A 10,701-nucleotide genomic window follows, 5' to 3' on the forward strand; every position below is an offset into this window, starting at 1 on the left:
GATCTGCAGCAGTATGAATTCATGGTTAGTTAAATATACATACACATAGCTACATAAATAATTATAGATATGTGTATACATATGGGTTAGGAGACATATGTAAATCCCCTTGCTCTGTAGCTGAAAGAGTCTAGAACACGTCCCTGTAGCAATGAGCACACCTAGCAATGAGATCTTAGTGTCTAACACCTCTCCCAATTAAAAGAACTAGGGTTTCTTGGGCGGAATGGCTGATCCTAGGATTGCAAAAAAGAAATATATAACATGAGCCTCGAGCACCCTGTAATGTCAGAAAGTTAAAAATGCCTTTAGAAAGAAAAGGGAAAAATAAGTCATAATAATGGAGTATGTCATAGGGACATAAGAGCCACCTAAAAGAACTCTTGATAGCCAAAGCTGGAACAATTTAAGTAACAAAATTAAGTAGTCCTGGACTATAACCCAGTGTATTATAAAATAAACTTCCATGAGTCCATATACTCATAAGATAAATAAGGGAAACGAAGGAAAGAGGGTTAAATCTTCCATGTAAAAAAATTTCAAATAATTTGCACAGTGACTTCCATCCAAAGAGTTCAGAATGAAAAGGAGGGAAAATATAACTTTAGAATGCAGAAATCTGACAAACTGTCTCAGCCAGGTGATCAACATCAACAACAATCATGACACATCTTGTGATATATGTACCCTTGACATGTGATGAGACAGGCCCTTTACTTCTGATCTCCTTCCCTCAAATCCATAATCTCAATATAATTATGAGAAAAACATCAAAGACCAATTGAGGGACATTCTACAAAAATACACGACCAATCTTCCTTAAAATTGTCAAAGTCATCAAAAATGAGGAAAGTGAGAACCTGTCACAGACAAGAGGACACTAAGGAGACATAATGACTCAATGAAATGTGATATCCTGGATGGGACTATGGGTCAGAAAAAAGGCTGTTAAGTAAAAACTAAGGCAATCTAGAGAAAATATGGATTTTAGTGAAAATGACTTGATACTGGTTCATGAATTGTAACAAACATCACACTAATGTACCATGTTAATAACATAACAATAACAGGTGTGGGAGATGTAAGAACTCTGTACCATCTACAATTTTTCTACAAATCGAAAATTGTCCTAAAGTTGTTTATTTCTAAAATAATGACAAAAAGGCAACAGAGTCTGAACATGTTAAGTGGGTAAACACACACACACACACACACACACACACACACACTACAATACACTTGATGCTATTTTAATGAGGTGCTGAGGTTTGCTACTGGATTATGATGTCACAGGTGGGCAGCTCTGTAGCCGCTATGAGGTGGAGGAAAGCAGGTTTTCAAAATGGGATGGGAACTGTATTACCAGATGCGGTGTGTATGTCCTGTGTATTTCCATGTAGCTCAGATCCGCTGGCTCTGTGCTCACTAATTTTTTTTTTAACATTTTTATTTTCTAGTTGTAGGTGGACACAATATCTTCATTTTATTTTTATGTGGTGCTGAGGATCGAACCCAGTGCCTCATGCATGCTAGGCGAACACTCTTCCTCTGAGCCACAACTAGTGTTTTTAAAAATGGAATCACACATAGGTAAATGCAAAATTCTCATTTTGTTCAAATCATTTCTTCACATATCAATCACTTTGGATCAAATTCAAATTTTCTCTCTCTCTCTTTTTTTTTTTCTTGGTTGTTGCATTTCTGGGGATCAAACTTAGGGCCTCAAGCATGCTAGGCAAGCACTCTGCTAGAGCTATGTTCCACCCAAATTGGCATTTCCAAAACCAGCATTAATTTAGAACTGACTGAGCTTCACTAAAGAAATAAACAGTGAGCATGAAAATCTCACCTTGAGGTACTATGATCCCAAGTCACACAAGTCACACAGTGGCCACAACCAGCTCTGCACCTCCTGAGCAGCCCTGTGAGAAGAGCGCCAGTGAAGCACAGGATATGAGAAGGGCACAGCCTAGGCTGGGCACACCAGGTAGGAAGCAGCAATGCACCCACAGGGCAGCTACATCCCAGCTGCCATGACTGCCAATATCACCAGAGAGAGAAGCTGGTCCAAATACAAGGGCATCAGGGATTCACTAGCCAAAAACAAGAAAACTGAGGTCCAGAGCAGGAAGGGACCAGCTTGGGGTCACAAGCCAAGCCAAGAGCAGCTGAATTGGAGTTGTGCCAGTGAGAGTGAAGGCAGTCCGTCCTCACTCTGACTTTGGTGTCTTCACCTATAGGATGGGGCAACTGCTCCTCTCTCCTGGTTTAGGTATCCCTGGGCATTTCGGCATATAAGGACACACTCACTAGATGACAGCAACACCCCAGGTGGGCACAGTTATGAGATAAAGGCTAGTGTGAGGAATGAGCTGCAACAGATGACCACAGCACATCAGTACATGAGCCAAGCCCAGTATCAACTAAAGGAAGCACCCCAGCTAATTAAAAAATAATAATAATAATAATACAAGAGTTGATTGCCTGGACAAGGGAGATAAGGTGGGAAATTCTGCATGCTAGGGCTTTCCACAGCACAGGACCGGCAGACCTAGTAGCAAATCCAGGCACTACAGAAAAGGGGTCAGAGAACAGGCTGCATATACTCTATTTTTACCCAAATGCAACATGCAAAACCTGCTTGGCCCCTGATAGGGACAAAGCAACCAAACTGGGGAAAACCAAATGCTGCCTGGACAGTAGGTTTCAGGTTGAAAAACCAACTGTAGTTACAGTTTGAAGAAACAGTCCTTATTTTTCTCAAAAAAGCAAATGAGGTACTCACAGAAATAGCCAGGCAAGATTAATTGAAGTACAGAAGCAACACTAATCACCGCCACAAACCACAGATGCAGACAGGAATACGGGAGGCTCATCAGCTCCTTCTATTTTTGCTATGTTTAAAACTTCCAACAGAGAAGGTGGCTTTTAAAAACTAGTACAGTTGGGGCTATGGTTGGGCTCGGTGGTAGAGCAGTTGCCTAGCACATGTGAGGCATTAGGTTCAATCCCCAGCACCACATTAAAAAAAATAAACAAATAAAATGAAGGTACTGTGTCCATCTCTAATTAAAACATATATATACTTTCATATATAAAAACTAGGACAGTCCTTTCAGAGGGGAACCATTCAAAAATCTGCCTTTAAAATTCTCTTTAAAAAAAAACTGTCACAGAAGCATCCAGCGTTTCCTGTTATGGTGAATGTATATCTTACACACTCACAGGAAGAAGAGCTGGCCAGGAGGAGAAATGTCCGGTGTTCCCCACTTAACACGCATATCTGCACAGGTCCTACAGGGTGCCACACTGCTCTGCTCTACATTCTGAAGTTCCTAAGGCGTACAATTTTTTAAACACAGTAACTTCTAAAAATGAAGCTGGTCCCCAGTCTTCCTAGATGTTCACATCCACCTGAGCAGGGAGGCCCTCGTCTCTCCATCCACCTCCTACAGCTGGCTGGGCATGAGACCTGGGACTGGATCCTGAGGAGGCAGCTGGGCATTCACCTTGCCCCTTCCCGCTCTGGGGGTTGGCTCAAGGAGCCACACTGAACACTGAACAGACAACACAGGGTTTAAGCCAACACTTTGCCTGTCCAAGCCAGCACAGTCCTGGCCAGCCCTGCCCACAGGTGTCACCTCTTGGATTATCTAAGAAGAAACCAAACCCTTCTATACCCTCATGGGCAAAGCACATCCTCCAGTCCATTGTAATGTAAAGGTGCAGGTGTGAATGATGGGTGCTGCCCAAACTGACAAAGACAAAATTCACCTCCACCCTCAAAGGAGGGTCTGAGCTGGCCCAGGGATAAGGGAGGCTCAACAGGAATCCCACGCAAACCTGGGCCATGGCTCTTGTGGAAGTTGGGTGCTCAGATCCAAGGGAAAAACAGTGACAGACCAAGTGTTCATTCAGAGTGCCAGGCTGTGGCATTATTAACCTACTGTGGCCCAGACAAGCACAGTGGCTCATCCAGGGCAGCAAACTTTTTGATTGCCAGGCAGGGTCCAAACTCTACCCTTGGCCTCAGAGTAAGAAAACCATAGGGCTGGACACAACCACATTCAATTAGCTTCCTCTCCTGCCCAGACAATGCCTGGCTCCCCAAGGGCTCCCAGGCTCCCAGCACTGGGTCTGGCCCTCCCTCTGGCCCCACCTGTTAAGCCTCAAAGCATGCTTGGCATCCCTAAAGACAGCCTGCTCCAACACAGCTGTGCCAGCCGCACTTCCAGTGGAAGGTGGCCAAGGCCACGCCTCCACATGCTGGCAGGGCTGGCCTACAGCCGCCATCCACATGCCTGGGGGAGATTCTCTACTGGACGCAGGTGCCTAGTCCCCAGCCCTACAGAAAACAGTACCAGGGCCTGATTTGAAAGTCTCAGACATTTTTAAATGTGAAGGTTACTTTAAGATTCCTTCAAGATTCCTTCAAGACCTCTGCCCCAGATTCAGTGGCTGGAAAGGAAGCCCAGGCAGTCAGTGACAAGAATGGAAACACTTGGCCATCATCTTTGGAGGTCTGTAGCTACTTCTTCCCAACTGTTAGATCCTGGGAACAGGGTCACTTTCAGGATTCACAGGATACCAGCTTCCACCTCAAGACAGGCTTCTTCATGCAGACAGCTGATCACTGTCATCACAAAAGATCCTCAGGTCTCCCACAGCCTCTCAGTCCCCAAGAGTCCTCTGCTCAAGAAATGAATGCAAGGACAGTCTCAGTAGGTATCAGAGGAGCTGGAGAATCCCCCACTTGCCTTAACCAAAACAAAACTTTTCGTGCTTCAGGAGGTTGGGCTCACTTCCAGTCACTCTCTGTTGAGGACACCAAAGGATGGATGTTGGGTGGAACCTCTGCTAATTCCCCTGTCACCCTTCCACCTCCAGTAGCCCAAACACTGGGAACAGAGGCTCAGGCAAGTCCAGAAGGCGGCAGCCAGAGGAGCTCCCAGAAAGAAATGTCCAAGGTTGAAGGGTGGGCGGGACTTCCAGGAGGAAGGGTGAGCAGGAGCACAGGGAGAAACAGGGTGGTCCCACGAACCGGCAAGGCGTGACACACAGGGTGGCCTTCAGGAGGCAGCAAAAGAAACCACTCACAACTGACAGGAATAGGGAGGAGCTGCAGGTACTAAAATGAAATGGAGGCATGAGTGAGGTGGGGGAGAAGCTGACAAAGCACTTGCTGCATGCCAGGTGCCATGCCCAGTCTGACACGCAATTCCACTCAGCACACCTCAGAGACAAGGGTGGTGACACTCCAGTGCTCAGCACTATTTCAGGTGGTGCAAGACAGTGAGGGCATCCAGACCTACACATGGAGCCCAACCTCAGGTGGAGCCAAGACTGTTCTTATTCCTCTCCCAACACAGTCTCCTCTCTGATGAGAACCACAGAGCACCTGAACTCAGCCCATTCACCTATAGTACCTGCCATGCCCGTCAGCCCAACACATCTCTCTCCTGGAAGCTGCAGCTGAGGATACAGTACAAGATATTCCATGGCCACTCAGGACCACCAACACCACCAACACCATGAGGCTGACCAAAGTTCATCTAATTCTCCTCCACACCACGCTGGGGAAGGCGAGAGGGCATAGTATAGTCTAGAGAAGATGTGGCCTTTATTGAGTCAAACTCAAAAAATCATCAGCAAAATGGGCCATGGGTGGCCTCCCTACCTCCAGCCCCAGCCAACATGAGGTCACAGACATCCCCCAGGGAGAAAGGCAGCAGGCCAGCCCTGACTCCATTCACCCACCATAGGTCTCTCCTCCACTTTGGTCATAAATCCACTCACTTGGGACCAGTCAGCCAGCTTCCTTCCCTCAAAGATTGTTTTATCTAGAAATACCAGAGAAGCATAAGTAATTCTATTTGTAGAATAATTTATTAGTAATTACACTCACTTTATTTTAAGAAATAACTAAGATGGTTCACCTGTCTATGGGAGAAAATCCTTCACAAATATTACCTCCTGAAATCCTGACTTTTAAAACAAAACCTGATGTTTCCATACTGACCAAAATCAAACATGTTAGCAAGAACCTGTGATGGCATGGATGTGCGGAAAAGGCACAATATTCATGGGAGGCAAACTATAAACAAAATTTTGGCAACATCTGCTGAAATTGATGCACACTCTCTACACTCTAGCAGGACTTTTAAGCAGAAACTCTATTCTAGCTTACAAAAGTGAGAGGAGCAATTTGTCCAGGGCCATGTGGCCAGTCTGTAGAGAAGACAAGAGGTGACATTAAATTAAGCTTCCTAAAGAGCAAGATACCTAAAGAGCACCTCAGAAATGGTTTACGCCCTTTTCCCCATTCTGCTAGGGACTTGCCCTCCAGCTACATGCCACAACATTATGCCATGATTCTTCACTGTGCCAAAAATGATTATGTCCATAATAGCGAAGAGCTAACAAACTGAAGGCCGGGAAATGGGGACGAGTCAAGTCAGCAACAGTTTCTTCTCACAGTGGATACCACTGAAGGAAAGCTGTTATCACACAAGGGGACTGCGGGGGCTGCCTAGCAGGGGTTCACACACACTGTGTGCGCAGAGGGAAGAGTGCTCTGATAGTGCTGCAGACCTGGCAGGGGGCGGGTAGGCAATGGGTCCACAGCGTCACAGTCCCCAAGAGTCCTCTGCTCAAGAAATGAATGCAAGGACATCCTCAGTAGGTGTCAGAGGAGCAGAATCCCCCAGAAATAGCATGAAAGCATTCAAGCCACATTCTCACAGTCCCTGGCCTTCCTCTGTCATATCCTCCTAACTCAAGATGAGGGACCTTTACATGAGGGACGACATCCCACCCCTTGTGGATCCAATGCCAGTGGGGCCTGGCTTGGAGAAGGTGACAGTACTTCCTGACAAACAACAGGGTCAAGTCCTCAAGATCTCGTCCAAGGACTCAGATCCCACCTGCCCACAGGGGCAGGAGTTTTCTGGTACTAACCCAGAACTTGCTGTATTTCTGCTTTGATTTAAAGATTAATTCATTTCCTCCTCTCCACTATCACAGACAGGTATCCTATTTATCTCCCCAAGAAAGCCAAAAAAAAGAAAAAAAAAAAAAAAAAGCCTTCATAGAGTGCATCTGCCCAATGTTGGCTAGAAGCAGAAATGCCAGGAGGTGAGCCCTGTGATCAAGAGCCAAGATCAGGATGGGTTCAGATGGGGAAGGGGACACATCAAATAAACTGGTTGCCTGACCCCACACCAAGTCTTTCGAAACACACAACCCTCAAAATAACCCCTTCTGAACCAGCAATGCTGCACCCCATTTTGCAGAGGAGGAAGGTCATCAGGGAGTGCCCCTACCCACAATCATCACTTGCACGGTGTAGTTCCCGGGTCCAATGTGGACTGTATCCATCCAGAAAGTTCATTCTCTCTCCTCAACCTCCACTACAGGGCTGAGGAGTCAGGGAGGATGGGAGAGGCACTGGTAATTAAACCATCCCAGGAGAACTGCACAGGCCCCTCCTTCCGCCCCCTCCTGCAAGCTCTCAGTCAGCCTGGGGGTCTAACCTCCTTTCTTAACAGTGGGAATGACACAGGCCACCTAGATTTCTGTCCAGGAGGAACACAGACACCACACTGAGGGGGAGGTAAGGACAGGAAGTGGGCGAGGGAGCCATGCATCCCAGGCAGTGAAAGCTCAATCACGGTGATGAGGACAGAGCGCTGGGCCACAGAACAGGACACTGGGGGACTCCAGCCTGCAGCAATGGCCATGTACAATCAGAGCCCCGACTCCCTCGGGCTCCTTCCCGGCCTCTGGACACTCACAGTAGGAGATGAAATGGGCCAAAAGCAACCATGCTAAGAGAGGGGAAGTGATTTGCTTGAAGGTGACAGAGCAGCGGCCACCCAGTCCCAGGCTCTGTCTTGCCCAGCGGGTCACCTGCGTCCGTGGCCTTAGCCCTGGACTCAGTCTCTGCCAGCCCACCCTCACTCTACACACAGACACACCCAGGGCAGCGACGAGAACCGCAAGCATCAGCCCTTACGAAGGCGCCGCCAAGGCCAGCAGAGAAGCAGTCCGGCAGGCGAGGAAGTCTGCAAGGCGCCCTGCAGCCGCAGCCGGCCGCAGCCAAGCCCACTCCCACACCCCGCCCGGGACCACAGCTCTCGGCCCCGTGCCCCCGCGTCCACACCCCTGGCAACCCCCGCTGGGCAGGATGACCTTATCCCCACAGGCCCCAGCCCACCAGGGTCGCGGGACATGGGTCGCCGTAGAGTCAGACGGTGGCTCACCTCTTTGAGCTGCTCCATCTCGCTGCGGATGGCCTCATAGTCCACCTCGAGCTCCTCAAACTGCAGCTTGAGCTGGTGCTTCTCCTCCAGCACCGCCAACCCGTACTCGGCCGCCTGGATCTTCTCGCGCGTGGTCTCTGCCAGTTCGTGGGACAACCGCTTCACCTCGGCGCGCAGCCACTCGGGCTGCGCCTCCATCACCAGCCGCGCATACTCCTCCTCCTCCGACGGCGCCGACATGGTGGCGGCGCGCCGAGGCCGGTCCTCCCCGCGGCTCCCGCAATCGGGCCCTCCTCAGCTGCTGCCGCCGCCGCCGCCGCCGCCGCCGCCCAGCCCCGACGGCCGTCCGCGCCGCCGCACTGCTCCTCCCCGCCGCCCGCAGAGCACACTGGGGACTGAAGTCCTGCGCCGCGCCGACTACATGACCCGTCGTGCCCCGCGTCCACCCGGTCCCCGGCCCTGATTGGTCCGCGCCCTGCGGGGGCGGACCCTCCGGCGCCGTCGCGAAGCCGACACCTCCCGGGGCATTGTGGGGGTTGCAGTTCGGTCCGCACGCCTACTACAGGGCCCGTCGTGCCCCGCGCCTGCCCAGCCCCCGGCGGTGATTGGCCCGCGTCGCCGAGGTCGCGGACTAGCACCGGCTCCTTCGGACGCTCGTGGATTCTGGTGGACCGCGCGGAGTACCCCTAGGCTCGAGTTCCCGGCGGTATAAAGAGCAAGGCAGCTCTCGACGCCAGGAGCGTCAGTGTACAGCTTGTGATCAAAGCCTGGAGACCGTGTGGCGGCTCGTCCAGGCGTCTTTGGGTGCAAGTGTGGAAGGCTGCTGGTGACGCCTAAGGGCGCTGGGAGTCCAAGGGAACCTGACCTAATCACTGCTTCCTCTCGTGACCTCCAGTCCTTCAAAGCGTGTTTCATGGGGATGAAGACATTCTGAGAGCACAGTGCCATAGAAGTGTTTATTATAGAGTTTCTGCCTGGCACCCATTTTCAGGCATGGCTTAAATTATTTGCTACATCATATGCTTCATCTGTGCCTGGATGAAACTAACCCTCCTTGTGTGTGGTATGGCTATAATTCTTCTCACTGTCCCCAAAACCTTCCCACATACCCCATAGTCGCGCACCCCCACAAAACCCAAACCTAGCGGTCCACCCCAGAGTCATGTAAATAGGTTCATTCTCCCATCCCGTTTTCTTTGAATCAGCCAATCCACAACTGCCCCACCACACACACCCTGTAACAGATTTCCATTTCACTTCCTCATTTTGTCGCACCTGATATATAACACCTGAAACTAACTACGCTCACCTCCATCCCTCTACTGGAAAGTGGCCATGTCTATCTTGGTTTATGGTCACTCTTAAGAAACCTCAAAATCAAGTTAGAAGGAAATTATAACATTAAAAATCACAGCACACAGGTGCACAATCTAGGGTCCCAGAACCATCCTGTAGAGCTTTTGTTTTTCTAATGCAGGATCCATATGCATTCAGTTCTCGGGTTTCCTTGGTCTTCTTCAATCCCACCCTTGCAAGGATTGCAGAGCAGTGATGTGCACTCTTGACATATCCATACTCTTGACATGGGTAAATTAAGTCATGCATTTTGGACCATCACTAAGGTGTTGCTAGTTCTCAGTGCACTTTGGAAGGCGCGTGATATGGATCAGCATCCCTGATTGCCGCTGGCTTTTTCCTTTGTGATTAGTGTCACAGGAGAAGATAGACCTTGCAAATATCCTGTCACTCCTCAAACATTTAGTTTAGCATGAATTGATATTTCTTACATGAATAAATCATTACACACTAGTGGTTTTTCTGATTCCACCCATCCTTCATTATGAGTTGCCTTTGTAGTGAAAGAAAACTATTCCTTCTCATTCATTCATTAGCAATACAGATCCATGAATTCTTTTTACTCAGTGGGTTACAACACATTACTCGCCTTACTCTGATACTCAAATGTCAGCAGATTTGGCCAGTGGGAGAATTCCTCCAGGTTGGTTCCATACCCTTTAAAAATTTCATAATTTTTTAAAAGCATTTTCTCACTTTCTGGCTTGAGTCATTCCAAAATTGTACTCTCTGAGTTCCAGACCTGGAACCAGGCATTTCCCCATGTAGCCTTGATTCTTTTTAGTGGTTTAATGTTTTCAGGAGAGTGTGTCATACTTAGGATTGTCATATTAAATGATATTAAGGAGTTCAGCTGTAGTAGAAGTGGGACACGATTGATGTGCCCAGTTGCTTGGACTGTCCTGGATTCACACTGAAGTTCCTACATCTTAGACCTAGGCAAGCTCTTGAATTAAGTGGGAGAGATTCTAGGGCAAAGGAGGAAAGAGCCTTGTTTGAACAAGTGCACAGCCACGGCAATGCCTGCCAGACCTAGACTGGCCTACACTGGCGACCTCCCTACCCACACTTGTCTATGGGACAG

The 10,701-nt window shown here is 48.9% G+C and overlaps 1 protein-coding gene across 2 annotated transcripts in view; it reads right to left on the reverse strand.

The window, feature by feature from the left end:
- Positions 1-8,627, reverse strand: part of BICD2 (BICD cargo adaptor 2) — a 46,253-nt gene extending 37,626 nt beyond the window's left edge. For both annotated transcript variants that reach the window (XM_081262700.1, XM_081262701.1), the window contains exon 1: positions 8,262-8,627. In XM_081262700.1, the coding sequence (XP_081118826.1) occupies positions 8,262-8,501 (240 nt within the window). In that variant the 5' untranslated portion in view covers positions 8,502-8,627. The remainder of the gene's footprint in view (positions 1-8,261) is intronic.
- Between the last annotated feature and the right edge of the window lie 2,074 nt (positions 8,628-10,701).

The sequence above is a fragment of the Spermophilus citellus genome (assembly GCF_964194105.1).
Source record: "Spermophilus citellus genome assembly, chromosome: 12".
NCBI classification, from domain to species: Eukaryota; Metazoa; Chordata; class Mammalia; order Rodentia; family Sciuridae; genus Spermophilus; species Spermophilus citellus.